Source organism: Trichoderma reesei, assembly GCF_000167675.1.
Source record: "Trichoderma reesei QM6a unplaced genomic scaffold TRIREscaffold_7, whole genome shotgun sequence".
NCBI lineage: Eukaryota > Fungi > Ascomycota > Sordariomycetes > Hypocreales > Hypocreaceae > Trichoderma > Trichoderma reesei.
The window spans coordinates 389,207-410,232 of record NW_006711154.1 but is presented as its reverse complement, the minus strand read 5'-3'; the positions used below and the strand labels follow the sequence as shown (position 1 = coordinate 410,232).

The 21,026-nt window shown below is 55.9% G+C and overlaps 7 protein-coding genes across 7 annotated transcripts; 4 read left to right on the top strand and 3 right to left on the bottom strand.

Annotated features, from left to right (window-relative positions):
• Nucleotides 1-305: 305 nt before the first annotated feature.
• TRIREDRAFT_106342 (uncharacterized protein) lies at nucleotides 306-1,807 on the top strand (the record flags this gene model as incomplete). Its single annotated transcript, XM_006964612.1, has 2 exons — nucleotides 306-1,504; nucleotides 1,561-1,807. The coding sequence occupies 2 exons, from the start codon at nucleotides 306-308 to the stop codon at nucleotides 1,805-1,807; spliced, it is 1,446 nt and encodes a 481-aa protein (XP_006964674.1).
• Nucleotides 1,808-5,616: 3,809 nt separating this feature from the next.
• On the top strand, nucleotides 5,617-8,565 carry TRIREDRAFT_60115 (uncharacterized protein; the record flags this gene model as incomplete). Its single annotated transcript, XM_006964611.1, has 1 exon — nucleotides 5,617-8,565. One exon carries the CDS (start codon nucleotides 5,617-5,619, stop codon nucleotides 8,563-8,565), a length of 2,949 nt encoding a protein of 982 aa, XP_006964673.1.
• A 1,718-nt stretch (nucleotides 8,566-10,283) lies between these two features.
• On the bottom strand, nucleotides 10,284-11,170 carry TRIREDRAFT_106340 (uncharacterized protein; the record flags this gene model as incomplete). Its single annotated transcript, XM_006964427.1, has 2 exons — nucleotides 10,284-10,622; nucleotides 11,054-11,170. The coding sequence occupies 2 exons, from the start codon at nucleotides 11,168-11,170 to the stop codon at nucleotides 10,284-10,286; spliced, it is 456 nt and encodes a 151-aa protein (XP_006964489.1).
• A 643-nt stretch (nucleotides 11,171-11,813) lies between these two features.
• Nucleotides 11,814-13,250, top strand: TRIREDRAFT_3488 (uncharacterized protein; the record flags this gene model as incomplete). The annotated part of the gene is made up of 3 exons (XM_006964316.1): nucleotides 11,814-12,212; nucleotides 12,294-12,816; nucleotides 12,886-13,250. 3 exons carry the CDS (start codon nucleotides 11,814-11,816, stop codon nucleotides 13,248-13,250), a joined length of 1,287 nt encoding a protein of 428 aa, XP_006964378.1.
• A 913-nt stretch (nucleotides 13,251-14,163) lies between these two features.
• TRIREDRAFT_121349 (RasGAP protein) lies at nucleotides 14,164-17,125 on the top strand. The gene is made up of 4 exons (XM_006964610.1): nucleotides 14,164-14,512; nucleotides 14,568-15,942; nucleotides 16,014-16,595; nucleotides 16,657-17,125. The coding sequence occupies exons 1-4, from the start codon at nucleotides 14,357-14,359 to the stop codon at nucleotides 16,959-16,961; spliced, it is 2,418 nt and encodes an 805-aa protein (XP_006964672.1). The 5' UTR covers nucleotides 14,164-14,356; the 3' UTR covers nucleotides 16,962-17,125.
• Nucleotides 17,126-17,555: 430 nt separating this feature from the next.
• On the bottom strand, nucleotides 17,556-18,359 carry TRIREDRAFT_106337 (uncharacterized protein; the record flags this gene model as incomplete). Its single annotated transcript, XM_006964426.1, has 1 exon — nucleotides 17,556-18,359. The coding sequence occupies one exon, from the start codon at nucleotides 18,357-18,359 to the stop codon at nucleotides 17,556-17,558; it is 804 nt and encodes a 267-aa protein (XP_006964488.1).
• Nucleotides 18,360-19,557: 1,198 nt separating this feature from the next.
• TRIREDRAFT_59991 (uncharacterized protein) lies at nucleotides 19,558-20,627 on the bottom strand (the record flags this gene model as incomplete). Its single annotated transcript, XM_006964425.1, has 2 exons — nucleotides 19,558-20,443; nucleotides 20,566-20,627. 2 exons carry the CDS (start codon nucleotides 20,625-20,627, stop codon nucleotides 19,558-19,560), a joined length of 948 nt encoding a protein of 315 aa, XP_006964487.1.
• Nucleotides 20,628-21,026: the final 399 nt, after the last annotated feature.

Sequence of the window (21,026 nt, the reverse complement as noted above, 5' to 3'; positions counted from 1 at the left end):
TTTTGAATACTTGCTCTCTGGTCTGTTTCTCTGGCCTTCTCGAGCTAGGTATTTGGCGATCGAATCGTACAAGCGCTTCCCATGCATATTGTGGACGACACTCCTACGACGATGCGACAGCGGTGCGGCTGAGCGAAAATAACGACCCGCTTCCAAGCACGACGCTTTACCGAGACACTGATTCTCCTCCTCTTCTACGATTTCCACTTCATGATACGGGCTGGCAATAGAGGCGGCTTCTGCGTTTCGTCGCTCGCTGGATTGAAGAAGAAGCAGCAGCAGCAGCAGAGCAGCCCTGCCTGATCATGGCCACCCTCCCCGCCGGCTGGGAGTGGGACTACGACGGCAGCCGATGGCTCTACCGCTACAAGCCGACCGGCCACGTCCAGTATCACTTCCCCAAAGCGGGCGACGAGTTCCCCGACTACATTGACGCCTCGTCGCCGGCGCCGGATCTCGCGCCCGAGGAGCGCCTCGAGTCGCAGCAGCAGGTCAAGCGGCATGCCAGCGTCGGCGGCGGGATTACCGACGGCTGGAGGGCGCGCATGTCGGCGACGGCGCGGCCCGTGAGCGCGGTCTGGGACGATGATTTCGGGAGGGACGAGGACGTCCGGGCGCAGGAGCCGGAGCCGGAGGATGAGGAGGGCGTCTTTCAGCCGGAGAACTTTATGTTTCTGGGGCCGGGGACGTATACGGATGTCAGCCCGCTGGTGGAAGAGGAGGAGGAGGCGGCAAGGAGGACGGTGGTGGGAGGCGAGGGTAGGACGGCAGACCGGCAGACAGACAACAGAGGTGTGAGTCCCCTGGTGAGCCAGAACACGACGCCGATGGTCCAGACAAGCGAGGCGGTTGCTCGTGGTCCTACGACGGCCGTGGACGAACCAGCTGTTGAGCCGCCGCCGCCTACAATACAGCACCATGACCCGGCAGCGGTGGTGTTGCCGCAGGAATCTATCGTGGGAGATGACATTGTGGGAGAGGCGAGCGCGCCGATTGAGGGAGGCTACAGCTACGACATGTTCGAGCTGCCGGCTGAGACGGCCGTTCCCATGCACCTGCAGTTTGATCCCGTCGGGACGGTGCCCGAGATGCCGACGGAACACACAGCAGCCGCTCGTGCGGAGATACATCCGGACCCTATTGAGCTGGCGGGCACTTATGTGATGGCGCCGATTGAAATTGAGCCGCGACCTGGCTTTGTCGAGTTGCCAGCGGAGGAGACATCGCCGGAGGAGGGTGAGAGATTGACGGAGGAGCAGAAGCTGGAGCTGCGGAGACAAGAAGTCAGGCGGCAGCAGGAGGAGCGTCAGCGTGAGGTCAAGCAGAGGCAGGAGGAGCGCAAGAGGAGGGAAGAGGAGGAATTGCAGATGGAGCTGCGACGACGACAGCAACAACAGCAGAACGAGGCTTACAGCCCAACCCAGGAACAGAGCGGTGATGCCCCGACGCCGTTCAAGATTGCCAGGAAGCCGACTCTCCGAGAGTCCAGCGCGGGTCATGATGCGTATGCCGGCAGAGGCCAGACACAGGACGACTATCAACCTTATGCGCCGGGCCAAGCTCCTCAGCACTCTATACAGCCGACAAACTCGTTTCCGGCACGGATCGCGAGTCCCGCATTGCAGCGAGAGACGTCGCTCAACATGAGCATGAGGCCGAGCACTGCTTCTACGCCACCGGTGGACCAAAGGAGAGTTCCGTCTGTGCTGAAGCCGGCCAGGAATGGGTCGCCCCGAAATTCTGGCATACAGCAGCAACCACCGGCTATGACGCCGACTGCCTCTACGGCTCCTCAGGGGCAGGATGACGCAGTTCCTCAAGATGGTTTTGGGGTCGGTGTGGTCAAGTATCCATCTGTTCTTCGGCCTGCTCGAGGGAGGCCGGGACAGTCGCCCGATAGACAGGCTGCTGTCAAGGGATCGGAACAAGCTTCTAGTGCACAAACTCCATCGAAAGACGTCCGAACTTCGGGGTATCAGTTTGTTGCCCATGGGCAACATCCGCCGTCTATGACCCCGGCCCCCCGTCCAGTTCCAGCACCAGCCGCGGCTGCTCAACAATTACCAACGCAGGACTCTCCAATTCCAGCCAAGCAACCCTTTGGCATTGCCACAGCCCAACCTCCAGCTCCCATACAGCGACCGTATACGACGGCACCCGATCTTCCACAGTCCAATCTCCATATTTCGCAGCAATATGCTGCTCCTCCAGTCCCGCCCAAAGGGGCAGCTGAACCCCCTTATCCAACAGAGCCGCTTACAATGCCTCACGCACCAATTGCTCGAACTTCCACCGCTCCATATCCAATTGACGATGGACCGCCAATAATCCCCCCTTATGGACCACTCCAAAGCCAACAACCAGCACGGCCTGCAAGCGCGATGCCAGTCCTTCAGCATCAACGACGGGAACCAGCTCCAGGCCGGCAGCAACAGATACCCATCAGGACAGGCCCTCCGCCGCCTTCTGGGGCCGTAATAGTACCTGCTGGAATGGCACCCCGTTCAGCTACGACTGGGCCGGCGCAGCAGTTTCAGCAGCAACGTCGGGCATCTTACCAGCCAGGGGGCGATGCGCGCCAGAGCGTCCCTCTGCCACAAAGCTCCCAGCCGCCGAGACCACAGAGCGTCGCTTATCCGGGCGTCTATGCTAATTTTGCGAGCTATCAATCGCCTCCGCCACAGCCACGGCCCATTCAGCGTCGGGCAACCCAGGATGAGATCCTACCAGTGTCGCCTATACGATCTCGGTCAGAAAGCCTATCGTCCGGGGCACTTCCCCTGGAGACGCCTTCACCACTTGAGTCACGTAGAGGATCCGTCGGTTCCTTTTCGTCCCAGAATGCCCAAAAGTCCTATTTTGCTTCTACACCCAGTTCTCAGGGTTCGTCATCAATACCCCCCTCGAATGGTTCCATAGGACGACCTCCTCCTCAAGAGCACCCTCAATCTCCAGTCTCCGGCGGTGCTTCAGGTTCCAACGTGAAGCTCCCTTATATCCCACCTGCGGGTGGGACGCAAGATAGGTCGAAACGACACTCGATGCCGCAGCAACAACCGGCGAATGTCAGGCAAGAGAGTCCGCAGGGGATGGCGTCTCCACAGCCTTATGGTCAGATGCAACCAAGCCCAGATCAGAGACCTGGCGGAGTCCAAAGATCGCAATCTTCACGTCAAGTCAGACCCAGTGCTGGATCTTTCTCTGATGTGCCGACTCAGATGGGGCCGCAATCGCCTATGGGCGTCGGGCCATCGGCTTCTAGTCATCTCCTTACTAGTATTGAGGAGCATGACGAGACGCAGCATGGTGCAGCTGCGGTGTCGCCGCCGAAGTTGAAGCAGAGAAAGGTTCTGACCAAGCCACCGCCTCCTGACTCGCTGGCCACTCTGCCGAACAAAGGCGGGCTGCAACAGCAGGGGCAAACGGCGTTTCAAGGTCAAATGATGCCAGTACAGTACCCAATGGCCCCTTTAGGACAGCAGCCAGCATATGGTCAAGCTCCCTCCATGCACATTGCACCGTCACAAGCACCAGTCCTGGTTCAGGGTGGCCCGATCATTCAACCAGGCCAGTCTCAAACTCATGCGATGCCCATACAAGGAGTCCAGCCGCTTGGCCCAAAAGCACAACCTCAACCGCAACCATATCAACTCCAGCAGCAGTTCCAGCAGAGAATGCATTCGGTTCTCCCCACTTCTCCTACGGCAGCACAGCCCGCTCCCCTACCACCGCTGCAAACGTCTCAGCAAACGTCTCCCACGTCCAGTGGCAAGGAGAATAGGAAGTCGTGGGGAAAGTGGTTCAAGAGCAGCGGCTCCAAATCGGCGGCCCAGAGCCCTGTGACTCAACAGCCGCAGCAGACGTTCCCTCCCGTGCCTATTCCACAGCCACTTCCCAGTGCCAGTCAATTTGGGATGCAGTCTGGTGGCCAGCAATTTCATATGGGGTTTCAAGGCGGACAGCCAGTAACCCAGGGGGCTCCATTGGCTCAGCAGCAACTGCAGTATCAGCAAGTTGCACCTCATCCAGCACCGTTTGCCGGACAAGGTCCATCGGGAGGGTCTACACTTCATCGTCGCGATGTCTCAGACGCGGCATCTGTCTCTACAACATCATCCGATTGGAAGACCCTGCCGCCAAATAGCCAGACATCTACTCAAGGCAACGCTGTCAATGACCCCTCGCAGCAGCAGTACACGAGTGGCATGGCCCCTGCTCCGTTGTTCTCGGGAGGATCAGCGTCTGCGAGGCCAGTTGCAGCTTCGCAGAATAACAAGTGGGCGGGCAAGTCCCCTGTGGATTATTCTGGAGGAGACTGGGGGGATGATGACGATGAGTTTTCATGATGAGTTATGAAATCGATACTAGTAGATGTATACCCAATTTCTTCTGTACCTACTTGATTAATGGCATGCCCGATGGTGAATCTGATGATGGAGTTGCCCACATATAAGTGAAGAGATAGCTTGAGGTGTGGAGCAATGGATACCTATTAACAGCGAGCATAATACTCGTATGTACTGCTTTGAATACCGCCAAGTTGAAGCTATTCTCGCCTAAATAAAGCCACACCCGTTATAGTGAGGAGGACTCAATTAGGATCTATAAAGTCAGTGGCTGCCTGGAAGTACAGGTAAAGATTGCTCGCACGTGACAGCGCGTTACTGTGGCGTCGAGACTTTGTTCACTGTCACTCGGATTCACTTGGGAAGGGGCCCCGCCAGAGCCTCTGCGAAACGACTCTCGAACAAACCGCCAAATTTCCTCCCTCGTTCTAAACACCAAGGGGAAAATGCTCTCATAATGTCGCCATCACGGCCGCTGACGCGAGCCGATCAATTGCTGCTGCAAGAAGCCGTCGAATCGCAAGACAGCCAACTGATTCTCGAGGCCCTCAAGGCAGAGTTGCAGCCTGCAGCGGTACGTAGCGCGCAGCCACGGGCCAGACCAGGGTCATGACCTGCATCCCGCGTTTGCTTCTTTTCTTTTCTTGCGCGCGCTGACCAGCATTTCGACCAATGACAGCGGTTTGACGATACCCTTGCCTCGCAGCCACCAGCCGGGATCGGGAGCCCGAGCGAGAGCGTTGGGGGAGGCGCTGGAGATGCGCTGAGAGATTGGCACGCTGATGATGGCGATCCGAGGCCAAGAGGGCCGCGGCGAGATGGGCTCGAGGTTCGTGCAGGCCCCTGTAACGCGTATCTTCTGCTGTGTCTACAATGGAGAAGCCCGCTGCCCTTTGGTCTGCCGTTCTGATGGAGAGCCAAAGTCACAGCGAGAAACACGTGAAAGCTGACAAGACGATGTGAAAAATGACAGAACCAACGGCAGCTTGCGCCACAGGAAGCCGTTGCCACTGCCCATGGCGATGTGAATATTACAGGTAATTTCATAGGCAGCATTCACAGAGTGGGACGCGAAGCACCCCGGCCTCGCCCACCGCCAACCCGACCGGGGCTGCGCGGACGGGACCCGGAAGAAGCTGTCATAGCGGCCAGCAGCCCGTTCAATCGAAATGCACGCTCTTCCACCTCTCCACACGACGACGATACCCGCACCCCGAACGACAAGCCTCCAGCCTTGCCAATTGGCGCTGGGGAACCACAAGACAAGGCGATGGACACGTCGCAGTACACGCCCACGCAGGAAAACACAGAGCAGGACTATGGCCAATTCTACCGACCTCCTGTGTCGAGCCCCCCGCCCGATACGCTGCCGCTGCACGACGAGCCCGAGAAGACGCTGCAGGCTGACGATACCGGCGCCGTCAACTTTGGAAATCTGAGCCCTGGTGTGCGGCCGTCATCACAGGTCTCGGAAGATGCAGGCTTTGAGAATACTCGAGGCGGATGGAGGGCGCCCGACTTGACGTCGCAGCAGCGGTCGAGTCATGGCTTTACCCCGTTGAAACCCGGCGTTCCTTTGCCAGAGACACCGCTGCCGGCGAAGAATCCCTTTGCCGTGCAGAACAATGGAGGTGCCGCCGTTCCCTTTGCAGGTACACAGCTGTTTGAACAGACTCCTGCGGTAACCTCGGCTATGAAGCTTCACAGCCCTACGTCGTCGCGGCCGTCGCCGGCAATGCTGCCTGACACAATGTCCTTGAACTTGATGCCGACATCTCCTCTGAAGCGTCGCGACAATGTCTCTTCGCCTACCATTTTGCATACGTCAAGCCCCAGCCGATTGACTACCGTCGCCGCGACCACTAGAAAGCCTCGAGTGTCCCCGATTCGGGAAGAGGTGTTGAACGAAGACGAAGACGGTGATCCTCAAGATGACATGATTCCGGAATCACCAACGATCCAGCCGCTGAAGTCGTTTGGCAACCGGCAACCCCCTGCGCAAGTCCAGTCCTACTACGAGCCGATGAAGAAGTCTCAAGAGCGTAAAGCGATAACGAGAGCACCGCCTCGGGACCTGGGCATTGACAGCGACCCGGACGATGCCGTTATAAGGATGAGGCGTAAGAAGAGGATGGACAAGATACGACTTCAGGCTGCGGAAGAGATGGAGAAGGTGAGGGTGCCGATACCTTCGCGGCAGGATTCGGGCGAAGGCCGGAATCGTAAGAGAAGAAAGCTGTCGTCGGGCGGTGAGGATGAGGACCGTCCGCTCAAGTCATCAGCTTCAGATCTTCCACAGGATGCCAAGGCGCGTCCCGGCTCAAAGAGTCCTCAGAAAGGATCAAGCTTGCCCGAGCAGAGTCTATCAGCAGGGTCTACCAAAGCCACTCCGCGAGATGCGACATTAGGCGAAGGCGGCAAGAAGATGGGGCCTGTTCGACCAGGCAGAAGAAATAAGGAGTCTGCCTCTGAGGATATGATACCCGCTACTAGTCCTGTGAGATCTCTATCAACAGGGGCTCAGCGTGGTGCTCCACTGGCCTCCGAGCCTGAGCTGCCGACCCTCATTGAGAATGAGGTTGGAGATGAGGAGGCGGACAAAGATGGGGAACCCTCATCGTTGCCTCCGCCTCGTCGACATGCACAAAGAGTCTACGGTAGACACGCACAAAGCCGTCGTCGAAACAGGATCATCACATCTTCGGAGACTAATGAGAGATCGTCGGTCGAGCCGGAATCACGAGGACGAAGGGGTGCTCTTGCAAGCTCGAGCGATGCAGCCCCCATATCAACAAGTGAGCCTGTGTCTCGTGTATCAATCGAACATGGCGGGCAGATGGAGTTGGGCAACACAGAGCCAGAGCTCCCGAGACTGTCACCTACGAGGTCGCATTCTGCAGCGACTGTAGCAACATCCCTTGCGACGCAAAGGAGCGAGCGGACACCGCTTACGCCTATGCGTGCCCGTGCAACGGACCGGAGACATCATACGTCGTCCAGCTTAACGGCTAAATCAACGCCAGTCGTTTCAGACAAGGATACGCCAGATACACAGGCTTCTCCGGTTTCTGACCAACCCAAGTCCACCACCAATGTATCTTCTCCGGCTCAAAATCGTAAAATGCGGACTCGGCATCCAGAGCGGACATCGAGGGAGAAGACGCCACAGGGAGCAGCAAAGGGGCAAAAGACGAGTATGCCATCTGCAGGTATCAACCCGACTTCTACCGACGAGTTACAGCAATCACCGCCCAGCAGTGCCCTTGAGATGGGCATATCCTCTTTGAGGTCCAGCAGGATATTCAAGCAAAGTATTGGATCTACCTTTCGCGGGCGAAGACTGTTTGAGGGCATGGTATTTGCCATATCAATGTCAGCGGATAAGGAGAGCCAAAAGACGCGCGCAAATCTAGAAACCAAGATCAAGCAGGCTGGTGGCCTTATTCTAGAGTCTGGTTTCGAAGAGCTGTTTGAGCCTTCTTCCGTCATGAGCACCCACGACGTACCAGCCACTGCCAATGGAGCATCTCTGAGCTTATCAAAGGCCGGCTTGCACTATGGATTTACAGCGTTGATAGCAGACAAGCACTCGCGAAAAGTCAAGTACATGCAAGCACTGGCTCTGGGTCTGCCTTGTCTGGCGTTTCAGTGGGTCATAACGTGCCTCAACAAGGGGATACTGATCGACTGGGAGCCCTATCTCCTGGCGGCAGGATCGTCCGTTGTTCTAGGGAACGCCGTCAGGTCCAGATGCCTACGGCGCTACGACGCGGCAGAGGCTAGACTTATAGACATGGTCGACCACCGGCCAAAGTTGCTTGCGGGGGAGAAGCTCCTCGCGCTCGTGGACGATACGAGGACCCGAAGCGAGGGAAAGAAGAAGAAGACGGACCTGGAGAAGCGGCCGTACATGTTCCTTGCCCAGGCGCTGGGGCCGTCCATCTCCTGGGTGTCGACGATACAGCAGGCTCGCGAATTCTTGGACGCACAGGAGAAGGCGGGCGAGCCGTTTACCTGGCTGTACATGGACGAGTCGATTGGCACGGTGGAGTCTGTGCTCACGGTATCAGAGTCTACGGGGAAGAAGCGGCGGAGATCGCAGGCGCCGTCGGTGACGAGGAACATTCGTGTGTTGTGTGATGAGCTCATGATTCAAAGCCTCATTCTGGGACGGATGGCTGAGGAAGACGAAATGGCTTATGTTGGAGAGAAGCATTGATCGTCAACCATGGCTTGCACTTTCTGGAATGCAGAGCTACCCCCCTTTCGGAAAGGGGAACATTAGAAAAAAGGAACGGGAGTTGGTCACAGGGAACTTGTACGGGCTTGCATCATGTAGGGGATTGCTTCATTGTATATGGGTCTGGTAATAAATGCAACAACAACGCTGAATGTTATACTTCCTGACTAATGACTCTGAATAGAGGACTTGGGGTGAGGGTCTAGTTTATCCTCTTCGATAGACATCACATCGATTGATACATCAATAGGCCGTTCCTTATCAGCACAGGCATTTGCTACCTAGATATGTTTATCGCAGGCTGGACCGGTTCTGTCAATCGTATGATGCTGCATGTTGGAAATACTGTAGTTCGCATACGTCCAATAGGAAGAATGTGCACCCCAGGAACAATGCAGGCATGATGGCAGGGTTATAGGTAACGCACGATTCCCTCTTCGTATTGCCGGAATTAAAACTTGGTGGTGTTATTTGTCGTTCTCAACTCCAGTTGCCAATGACGTTGAGTAATCCACGAAACTGGACGAATAAGTAATCGAGACAGCATAACCTCCCTCGACCATCTCTCAGTACCAGAAAACTCATCCTCAAGACGTCATCGAATGAGAAACGCCTTGGATCATGCATGTCTCGGTGATACCTTTTCACTACTGCCGACCTCTGAACCAAGTACATACTACTACTATCCATTATTATCCAGCTTACCTACCTATTGTGGAAGTCATTAAGTCTTGCTTCAAAGTCGCGATTAGTATTACCTGTTAAAGTACATTCAAGCAACAGCAAAACGCCGTGGCAGAACGAGGCACGTGCTCACCCGAGCCGACGGGTTGGAAGACTCGTGTCGGGTGTGTGTGTGTGTGTGGCCAAAGTAACTTCGTACATACAGAGGTCGCATCTCAAGTGGAAAAGGTTTGTGTGGGATTATGACGGACTTCGGGCCTCAAAGGGAACCGACCGGTTTTGTCTTCTGCTGATGCGTCCCCCCTCCATCTCCATCAATTTCCGGACAATCCGGATCTGTCGAATCACTCGATTTGCGCAAAAGCTCGATAGTGAGACCCGTTGCTTTGCCCACATTATGGGGTCGTGAGGGCAAAAGGAGCTCTCTGTGCGAGCCGACTCTCTTCAGCAGAGCGAGAGAGCTGGCGACTCGGGTCAAAGACGTGAGAAAAACCATGGGGGTCCAGCGAAAAAGTTCATGCCTTCTAATACTGCCATCATCACCGCGCAGGGTATGCCAAAAGGCGGCCAAACGGCATATTATTCCAATGGCCCAGCCCTTGCTGTATCGCGGGCAAGAAAGGCAGCGGCTTAGCAGCGAGCAAATGTGGCGCCCAAGAAGCGGACGGACCGTGAGAAGCGTCTTTGAGCGCCGCAGAGCTCATATATGATAGCAAAAGAGGTTGGCAGTTATTAGAGTTTGCACAGTGCGGTCAGATACGACTCGAAGGCGAAACAACAGGCAAATGCCCCCCCTTTTGCCGTTTCCTCGTCGTCCTAGTGTAAAACGCTCTCAGCCACCTGCTAAACGCCGGTCAGAGGGGTGTCCTGGTCTTATCCCTCAATGGCCTCCGTCCTTGCTTCGAGCAAGATCCCGGCTAGGAAAGCCGATTGCGCACTAACCAGCATCGGCCAGTCGTGGAGTGAAGCTTTATGATGTGAGCAAACGCTCTCTCATCTCTTGTTGGACCAAGTCACGCGACACCAACTTGAACAACAAGCGCTACCCCTTCCAACAAACGATCCAGAGCCGGTTCCGATACTGTGTCGCCCCCCTCGACGTAAACAACGGCCTTGTTCAGACCGAGATGTGGAGTAGAAGCACGCGACCTGCAGCTCGAAGATGGAGCTCGGCCCTGAGCTGGAGGTTGCTGAACTCCGTGGAACGAGACAAGAGCCTTTTGTCCATTGCCGGCTATTGCCATGCCCATGAAAACCCCTGTCGCTGTTTGCCGCACTTCGATCCAGCCAGCAGTCCAGCCAGTGACAGCCCAAGAAGCAATCAGATCTCGGCCTGGCGAGTCTGATGAAAGCTGCCGCAGTGTTATCGTACATACCACCGCGAACTTCGTACCTCGTACGAGCACTTACGAATCCCCTCGTAAAACCTACCTGGTCCGTTGCTTTGAAAAATGCTGCCTGCCCCTTGCCATGCCATCACTCTATTCAATGGGCCCCAGATATCCGGGTTTCCAGGCATGGAGAAGGGGGTCCCGGTGGCATTCTGGTGGGCGGCTATCAGAATATGTGGACAAATCCAGAACTCTTATTTGTCTTTGCGGGCTTCGCTCAACGCTAAAGCTCCGAGCTCTGTGACCATTGAATAGTCATTCTCTTTGCCGCTGTATTCGTCCCAGGGCAGAGTCGGATACATCGGGACAAATCGTTATTGACCCTCTCATAGCATGAGATGCTGACAGAAGGCAGGTAAAGTATCGTCGAGAGCTGCCATGTAACTTCGTACCTCCGGAAAGTCAGTGCCGAACTGTCGGCCACAACGGGCCTCATACAAGACAGCCAGAGGGGTGGCCAAAGCTCTCACACCCAACGCTGCCATTAGCCCAACATCTCTGATATCCATGACGCTGCACCACCTCGGCGGCTTCACTGGTAGCCTTTTGTCTATGCGTGCCTTCTTCCGGACCCTCCCTCCCTGCTCGTCCTAGCGTGCCTTCGGGGCCGAAGGCAGGTAGAATTAGCTATTTGTCTTGTGGTGGTAACATCCAGGTACCTGCTTGCGAGGCTTGCGTCGTGATGGTGCGCCACGCTCTTCTCAGGATTACGAGATATTCAAAGCAAGTACTAGATAGTACGGAAGTGTTGCCGTGTCTGGTCCTCAAAAGCGTCCGCTCCCCGGAGCGTTGTCCGTGATGGCTCGACGTTTGTGTGCCTGTAAATACCTGCAAGGCCCCGTGTCCACCAGCACTCGCGTATCATCATAGCTCAAGTGCCCGGTTCTTCTTTATCAACCATCTGCCATCTGATTAGCACGTCTTTGTTCTCTTCTTTGTTTCTTTTCTCACCTACTGAGTGTGGAGTGGTGGAGGGAGAAGCTCGTTTCACCTCTTGCTCTTTGACTGATTGCGCTCGTCCTCATTTGGCGTTGGTTCTCGTCTCCCAAGGCACCCTCTTAGAACTGGCAACTCCTTCAATGACCTTTCTCCGTCCGATAGATGTATTCACCACAAGTCGACAATAACTTTAATATCTGTGCTCTTTTCACCATGGCCGTCGGCGCATTCTTGGAACCGTTTGTGGTCGTGACGCTCCTGTTCGGAGGAGCCTGGTTCAACAGAAACAAGGACTATGACTTTTGGAAGGGAACTCAAGGCTGGGCTGGTGGCAGCAAACGAAGTGATGACTTTGGAGGAAAGCGCATATCGACAGAGACCAGCTCCCCTCGAAGCCCTCCTTGGAGCTCCGGGTCGTCATCGCCGACACTGGGATCCGACGACGGATCGACCTGGTCTCTCACATCTCGACGACGAAACGTTCGGTTCCTCGGTTTCAAGAAGACAGTCACGACTCCGAATACTCTCGTCTTCAAGGATCGATTCCTGAGTCGAGTCCTCCAGAAGTTCCCCTTCCTGGTAGAAGCGTGGTATTGGGCACTCATCTATTGGGTAAGTCGAGACATTGGCTGTCATTGTCCTTCGAGACTTGTCGTTTAGAGTGACTAACCGCTCTTCGTCGTTCTGCTCCAGGTGTACCAATTAGGCAGAGCGTTCACCGCTGTCACCATTGTCCAAGGGACCGTCCATGTCGCCCGAAAGCACGCCCTCAAGGTGGTTCATCTGGAGCAACGCCTGGGTATCTTCTGGGAAGTAGCCGTCCAACAGTGGTTCTTGGAGCGTCCGATTCTGCTGCACTGGATCAATCGAGTGTATTCCTTCATCCACATTCCCGGGACAATCTTCTTCTTGGTGGCCCTGTTCTACCTGACGACCTCTCGAAAGCGTCGAGCCATGTCCGGCCGTGTCCGAAACGACCTCGTATCCGCCGGGCCTGCGTTATATGAAGCTAGGCGGCGGACTATGGCCATGTGCAATCTGATTGCCTTTGTCGTCTTTACGCTGTGGCCTTGCATGCCGCCTCGGCTGTTGAGCGATCCCAACTATAACGGACCGGACGCTCCGGAAGCGAAGAGCTTCGGATTTGTCGATAGTGTCCACAGCGCAACTGGTGAGAGCAGTGTTTGGACGACAAACAAGTTCTGCAATCAATACGGTGAGAAATCAGATGCTGCCTCCTTTGTTGCGTATCAGTGAGCTGACCTTGTTTGTTTCCCTATGACAGCTGCCATGCCTTCGTTGCACTTTGGCTATTCTCTCCTTATCGGTCTGACAATCGCGACTCTGCCCGTGAATGGAGTCCGGCCCAACTCCTGGAAGCGCCTGGCCATTGGTGTCGTGGGCCTGTCCTACCCAGCGCTGATCCTGACGGCCATTGTTGCTACCGCCAACCACTTCATCCTCGACGCTGTTGCTGGGGCCATGGTCTGCGGCATTGCGTGGCATGCAAACGGGCTGCTGCTGAACCTGTGCGTGCTCGAGGATTACTTGCTCTGGATTGTGCGGATCCACAAGCCCGTCAACTACACGGACCCCGAGACCGCGGTCGAGCCCGACTATCACCCGATTCTCCTGTCGGAGGAGGTTTGAGGTTTCGTGGTGGAGTGATGTTGACGATGTTGATGACGTGCAAGGGCCTTGGGCTAAAGCTGTGCCTGCGATCCTTTGACAATCAGGCACTACCCGGTTCTAGCACGTGGTTGCCGGGTTTGTCAGACGCCAAATGGACGCATCTCTGTTTTAGGGTACGAAGGAAAGACTCCTGTCGGCGGAATTTTGTTGAAGCGGGTAAACGAAGATTGGCGTTTGGTGTCACTTCACGGGCGATGTCTGCACTGGTAATTATATATGACATATGGGTGGTTATCCGTGCTTCTGTGTATGGTCTGGAGGTAATATTCTGAGATGTCAATCTGGAGACTTTTCATGCTGGTCTCATCTTGTTCAAGCTGAGTATAGAGTCAATGGGAACACGAGTATTGATGCTTGGTCTCGTAATTGCGATTAGGTAGATGGAGAAGATGGGTAGGTATTACCTTGATGGACGGATCCTCATGAACAGGCTCCTTTGCCTGTGATACTACGCCTCAACTTCTCATAGGCATCATCGCAGCAACGTCTGCCGTATTGTTGCCAAATCCTTTCTCGTATACAAAAGCAGAAGTTGGTGTTTGCATTGCGTATGGCAAGTACGTAAGGCGCTTCGACTCCTCCAGCTTTCGGCAGCATGATTCCGCCTCGCCGGAGCATCGCAGCCGCCACATGCCCGTACCGGTACCCGCACCTGCAGCCAGCCGTCGCGGCACCTCCCGGTAGCTGTACCCAGTACCCCAGCGCATGCGGGTGACCTCCCCAGGCGTCGGTGGCGGGGCACATGCACAAGCTGTCGCGTCTCTTTTGCCGTCTGGTCGTCATTCAGCGCCTAAGCAGCTCACATGCAACTCAATTCCGCAACCGTCTCTTTGCTTGTCGTTCCTACACAGTTGACACAGTCACAGCAAGTCCGTTTCTTAAGGCATCAGCATCATCGTCAACTTCTTCTGTGGCATCCCATCGCCATCGGCTATCCCCTTTGCTCTCCCCTTCTTATAGACGGCCAACGGGGGACCCTCGGCAGAGGCTCCAGTGCACTGACTGTGTCGCAAAGCCATCGTTAGCGGTTACGTCAAAGCGACGCTCACGATAGCACAAGCATCATGACCTCAGGCCAGGCCTCCCAGAGCGACTCGGCTCGTCCAGCGTCGCCGGCCGGCAGCTTCTACGCCATGAGCGACGATGAAGAGGGCGGCTACGAGACCATCACACACACGCAGTCCGGCAGAGGAGTCAAGCTGCTCTTCTCCAAGAGCAAGGTGCGCGATGCCCTCCCTCCCCCTCCTCTACGACCATTTCCACTACGACAAACAGGCTAACAGACTTGCTCAGGTCTACGTCCATCCGACGCCGTCTGCAAAGGACAACATACCCGGCTACATAGCCCTGCTGCAGCAAAGGAGCACAAGGCGGGATCGCCCACCCACGGCGTCTTCGACCAATAAATCCAATAGAATTGCGTCTTCAGACCTGCTTCTTGCTTGGGTTCCCGAAGCATCACTCGGCGACTCGGCTAGCATCTACGTCAGGGTCGACCTCTCCGATGCCGACTCCCCTCCCAAGCAGTCATATCTTGTCCCTCCGCCTCCTACAGTGACCAGCCACAGCAGCTCGGTTGGCGGCTACGCATTTGCCATTCCCGTTAGTGCCATCTACTCTCTGCTGGTCCGGCCGCCGAGTCTGGGCTGGTGGTATGGCTCCATCATCATCAACTCTCGAGGGGGGGACAGCTTCCCTGCGCTCTTCTTCCATGATGACGAGTGTCAAAGCACCATTCTTCAGAAAAAGAAGCTGGCTCGAGACAACTTTGACCCGTTTGGAGACAAGGGCCAGATGTTCTGGGGCGCAGATGAAGTCCTGCGATGGCTGAGGAGGTACGTCAAGATCGAGAGGTCGGGGGCAGAGCCCAACATCTATCTCATTGAGCCGAGCAAGGAGGACTTGGAAAGCTTTGGCGCTAGGACGTCGACAAACAAAGCGAAGGGGAAAGCCAAGGCGGGAGGCTCCAACGCCAAAGATGCCCAGATGGACCCCTTCATGAAGTTTGTCAAAGAGACTGGGTGGAATCTCATGGAAAAGTTTAGCAAAGTGACTACCTTGACTAGGAGGGCAGCGCACGACCTGTCAGAAAATCCCAGCCTGCCCCCTCAGGTACGCAGGTTGCTCAGGAACCCAGAGGTTCAGACGCTTCAAGATGAGTTTGACAGCGCCAGGATATACCTTGCCAGGTGGGCCATGGGCATGGCTGAGCAGAGTGAGCGGGACCACCGGCAAAGAATCTGGACCGTTCGAGATGTCATGGAGCTTGAAGATACTGGCGTCGGAGAATTCGAGCTTCTCGAGGGAACAAGCTCCCTTTTGGCAGAGGAGAGGAAGCAGCCAGTCACAATAGAGGAGTGGGATGCCTTCTTTGATCCCGAGACCGGGAGGTTGTCCATTGCGGTGGATGAAGTCAAAGAGCGCATCTTCCATGGCGGACTGGATCCCGATGACGGGGTTCGAAAGGAAGCCTGGCTGTTCTTGTTGGGCGTGTACGACTGGTACAGCACCATCGACGAGAGAAAGGCCACCATCGCCTCCTTGAGGGATCAGTATTACAAGCTCAAGCAGTCCTGGTGGAACCGACTGGAGGGAGACGGGGGAGAAGGTGAAGACGGCGAGTGGTGGCGCGAGCAGCGTGGGCGCATCGGTAAGCCCTGTCTTGAATATACGGACAGCCCTTTGTATAGCCATGCTGACAACATCTCTCTCTCTCTCTAGAGAAGGACGTTCACCGTACAGATCGAAATGTCCCCATCTTCCACGGCGAAGATACTCCTCATCCGGATCCCAACTCGCCCTTTGCCGAAGTGGGCACCAATGTCCATCTTGAGCAGATGAAGGAGATGCTGCTGACGTACAATGAATACAACAAGGATCTTGGCTACGTCCAAGGCATGTCGGACCTTTTGGCGCCCATCTACGCCGTGGTTCAGGACGACGCGGTGGCTTTCTGGGCGTTCCAGATGTTCATGGAGCGAATGGAGCGCAACTTTTTGCGCGACCAGTCCGGTATGAGAGGCCAGCTGTTGGCCCTGGACCAGCTCGTTCACTTCATGGATCCCAAGCTGTGGGATCATCTGCAGAGCACCGACAGCACCAACTTCTTCTTCTTCTTCCGCATGATCCTGGTCTGGTACAAGCGCGAGTTTGACTGGCCGGACGTGCTCAAGCTCTGGGAGTGCCTGTGGACGGACTACTGCAGCTCCAGCTTTCACCTCTTTATTGCCCTGGCCATTCTCGAGAAGCACAGAGACGTCATCATGACCCATCTCAAGGCGTTTGATGAAGTGCTGAAATATGGTAAGTCGTGCATTTCTCCTTAAACTACCACTTGATAAACACGTACTAACATGTCTGAAAGTGAATGAGCTTTCAGGTACCATTGACCTCGACTCAACCATCATTCGAGCCGAGGCCCTCTTCCGCCGTTTCCAGCGGCTCGTCGAAGCAGTCGACAAGAGGAACAACTTCCCGCCTCCCCGAACCGACAGCCCAGCCCAGCCCAACGCCAGCGACAAAGGCAAAGCGAGCACAGCAGCGTCGCCCAAGCACGAACGCGTGATTACCCCCGAGCTGCGAAAGCTACTTAGCCGCAAGGTAGAGACGCTGGATAGGAAGCCGCCAAAGGTAGCCCTGAAGGCCGATGGATCGACTGACTCAAAATGATTGAATGAAGGCGTTTCTTTACGAAAACGAGCCTTGTATTTCTACTTCATTTATGCGTCTTATTGGATAGTACCTCTTTTTGCTGATATTCGTTGTTACTTTTTCTCTTTGGGTGTCGGATATTGATGATCATGGGAAGCTTCATGGGAGCGGGGCGTTGTTTTCTATTGCTGGTACTCTGGCTTTTGATGGATTCCTTTCACCCAGCGATGAATTGATGCTGCTTGACACAAAACGATTGGCATTTTCAACTTTCTCGTACATTCATTTCATGTGTAAACCGTCCACAGGCCCTGGGTCGTGTGCACGTCATAGCTCTTGTCGTCATGAGCGGTACCCTTTGAAGTTGATACTTTCCTTGTGCAAGAAACTGCACTTGAAACGCCGGAGATGAGGCATTGAGTCAAAAGAACAAGAATAACATTAATAGGCATTATACATTGCTTGGCTAAAGACGACAATGACCATGCAACTCGTAAAATCAGCTACATGAAACAGAGAATATACACCACATACCCTAGACCTAGACATTATACATGATGCAAAAGAAAATAGAACGGAGATCAAAACACACATCTTTCGCTCCCCTTCACCTCATCTATACCCCCGTGGACCGCTGGGAAGGCCTTTTCTCTGTACTCCATTCGCAGCTCCTCCACCGTGAGGAGCTCCGCCATGACTTGACCAGGGAGCGTTTGCCCCGACAAACGGCTGACTGCCTCCGCCTCCAGCTCCGCCTCCCCTGGCGTTATCGTAGGAGCCCCCTGGGGCGAACCTGTCCTCGTAGCTGCCCTGAGAATGATGGCTGCCGCCTGCACCCGCCGAGCCCCCGCCGGGCGGTGGCTGGAATGGCCCGTTGCCGTTGGTAGAAGACGGGCTCGTGGTGCGGGTTCCCCAAAGCCGCTGCTTCAGGCGATCCTGAGCCGACCCAGCAGGCGCCGGCCCCGGCCCTGAATAGCTCCCCGCGCGAGGCGCCGGCCCCCTGCCGAGCAGCTCGTCCCTCGAGCTGGCGGTGCCCGGCTGCGTCGTCGCCGGCCGGCCCGCGCGCAGGCTCTGCGGCACCTGCGGCTGCGCGGGCTGCTGCGCGGGGCCGTTGTCCCAGAGGCTGCTGAGCCCTCCGCCGGGCTGCTGCGGGCCGCCGCCCAGGCCGCCGTACCGCGCGCCGACCTGCGACTGGGCGTAGACGGCCTGCGTCATCTGCGGCGGCGGCGCCTTGGGGTCTGGGGGCAGCCAGCCGGGGAAGGGGCGGCCCTTTTCGGTGTAGTAGTTGCGCAGGACGCGGCAGACGTGGGTGTCGTCTTCGGTGTCGCCGTCGGCCTCGCTCGAGAGGAGCGTCGAGCGGAGGTTGGAGATTTGCGACGACGTCTTTGTGACGAGGTTGGAGTACCAGGAGCTCATGGCGGCGGTTTCGAGGGCGGCGGCGGCGGCGTGGAAGCTCGCGTGGTGCTGGAGGAGAGAATGGCAGAGGAGGTCGTGTGCGAGCTCGGAATGCTGTGGTGGAAAAGCTGTGTGCGTCTAAGGGATTTGCTGGGAGGAAGACGACTGGACTGCGACGCCCCGATTGGGTTGATGTGATCGGGAGGTCGTGTGCTGGGCGGACGGGCGAGCTGGTAGCAGAGGCTCAAGCTGTGGCCATCTGGCGGTGATGGTTTCGGCTGCAGATCTCCTGGTCCGGGTCGTGTTCGGGGCTCTCTGTTTGCGGCGGTGAGAAGGCGAGATTGAGGGGACTTTGATTGCCACTGGCTCGTAGCTGGGGTATCTGTAAGAAAAGAAGCAGGAATGAAGAGGGCAGGCAAATAGCAGAAGCAACAACAACACGGGCAAAGCAGCGCCGTTCGCCTGGAGCAAGCTGGTGGGTTGACGGTGGTTGAGGGTGTGGTGTTGAAGGAGGGAAAGGAGGTTGGCGGCTGTGACCTGGTAGTGACGTGGGGTTGAAGACGGGACGGATTGGCGCTGGAAGATGGAAGCTCTGGTTCCAGTGCTTGATGAGCGCCGCAGGGCCTGTAACTCGATTCGTTTCCAGGCGGCTCAGGGCTTCAAGGTTCTGTTAGTGGGCGGCTTTAGTGCCTGTGGTAGCCCGCCGTTTGAGGTGGTGGTGGTGGGGGGGGGGGGGGGGTGCGTGAAGGGACGTCCAGCTGAGCGTTTGGCTCGGTTCAACCAGGTGAAACAATGCCGTGAAACGTGAAAAGCTCCGTCAAGGCGATAGTAGTATTGATATCTTAAAAGGATGGCTAGCTAGGGAGCTACCAACCTAGCTTGGCCTTTCAAAAGATAAGGCTGTGCATAGGTAGATGATGGTAGCATACATCTGCCTCTGGTCCTACACACATCTTCACATCCAAATCATATAAACTTGCATCAAGCAAGACCTCAATTCGACAGTAAGCCAAAGATCCCCGTTTTGTTTTTCTATATCCCGACGCCGTATGCCATGAAGCCCAATCCGAGCCTATGATAGATACACACACTCGAAATCCCACATATTAAGACAACCCGCACAATGCCGTGCCCTTGCTTGATCAGCACGAAGAACCACGTCCCATTCGCCACGACGCCGTATGACAGTATGAGCAACCGCTTCCATGTCGAAACCCCATTACCACGCCAGGTCGTTGGTCAATGTCAGCTTCTCCTTCTCCTGCTGCTTCGGCCGCTTGCTCTTCATCTTGGTGACCTTGCCGCGCTTGCGCTTGCTGCCGGCCTTTTCGGCCTCGGATTCGTCGCTGTCTTCCTCTTCCTCTTCCTCCTCCTCCTCCTCGCTCTCCAGCCAGTCTTCAAGGTCCTCGAGCTCGTCCTCGCTCTCGTCGAGATCGGACACGTATTCGATGGCAGCCTCGGCGTCGTCTTCCTCGCTTCCGGCCTCTCCCTCCCGCTCTTCCTCCTCCTCATCAGACTCGATGCCCTGGTCCATGTCCTTGTCGCGCTCGCCCTCGCCACCCTTCTCCATGGCGTTGAGCACCTTCTTCCAGATGTCCTCGCTGACGTTGAGGGGCTGGTCGCCGTAAGCGCCTTGTCTCAGACGCTCCAGCAGCTCTCTCTCAATGGTCCTCTCCAGCTTGGCGGCGGCCTCGGCCTTGCGCTCTCTTGTCGCTTCGCGGTGCCTGACCTTGGGAGCCAGCTTCGGCACCAGCTTCTCGCCCAGACGCTCGTCCTCGGCGGCGATCCTTCGCATGCGGATCTGCACCTGCGTCAGGCGGGTGAGTCGCTGCTTGCACTTGTGAATGAGGAACTTGGGCCAGTAGATGAGCCGCTCGTCAATCTGCTCCAGCGCCTTTGTGTAGTTGTTTGACAGCTTGATGCGCTCCCACATCTTGGAGGGCAGGTGCGCACGCTCGACCGTCTTCATGTAGAGGTACAGCGTGTCCTTGGTCGGGTGTTGCCGAATGGTGGCGTACCGCGAGTTGGCGAGAGGGCATGATTGCCGGTTGCACAGGCCGGTGACGTTGTATTCATTGCGGCAGAAGTTTTGCTGCTTCTCCGTTCTGCAGCATGGTTAGCACTCATATGCTTCCCGTTTGAGCAGCAGCCGCCAATTGCGTAGAGAGCGACGAGTATCTTCAATCGCGAGGTGTTGACGGTGTTTTCTTTGCCAGCCCAGACTCACTTTAACTTGAACGAGCAGAACTGCTGGTTGATGATTTGCCACACAATCTCGTCCGAAGCCATTTTGCCGAATCCTTTCCCCCCAAAGGATAAATAAGAGTCGAGAATAAGAAGACGTTAAAAAAAGAAACGGAGAGGAAGAGAAAAAGGAAAAAGGAAGAGGAATCCCAAGGCTTTGATATGGAAGAACTTCAATGCAAAGCAAAGGAAAAAAAAAAAAAAGTTCCTGGCGGGGCGGATCTTTTCTCCAGATTCCCATATTTTTTCTTCAAGCGTTCCCAGCAAAAGCTGCTGACCGCCTGCCTAGTCCATGCCCCTGCGCAACGGCCCCGGAAGAACACGCTTCCGCCCAGACTGTGGCTGGTGCTAGCCCAAGCGCCTGCGTCACTCGCTGCATCAGCCGCCTCTCTTCCATCATAATCGCCTCAACACCAAGCAACGACTCGGACCCTTTCGACGATA

Excerpts from the sequence above, each read along its gene's own strand:
- TRIREDRAFT_121349 (XM_006964610.1), top strand. The coding sequence starts at position 14,357 with ATGACCTCAGGCCAGGCCTCCCAGAGCGACTCGGCTCGTCCAGCGTCG. Across the intron at positions 14,513-14,567 it reads TGCTCTTCTCCAAGAGCAAG|GCTAACAGACTTGCTCAGGT; the intron begins GTGCGCGATGCC and ends TACGACAAACAG. Across the intron at positions 16,596-16,656 it reads TGATGAAGTGCTGAAATATG|TGAATGAGCTTTCAGGTACC; the intron begins GTAAGTCGTGCA and ends CATGTCTGAAAG.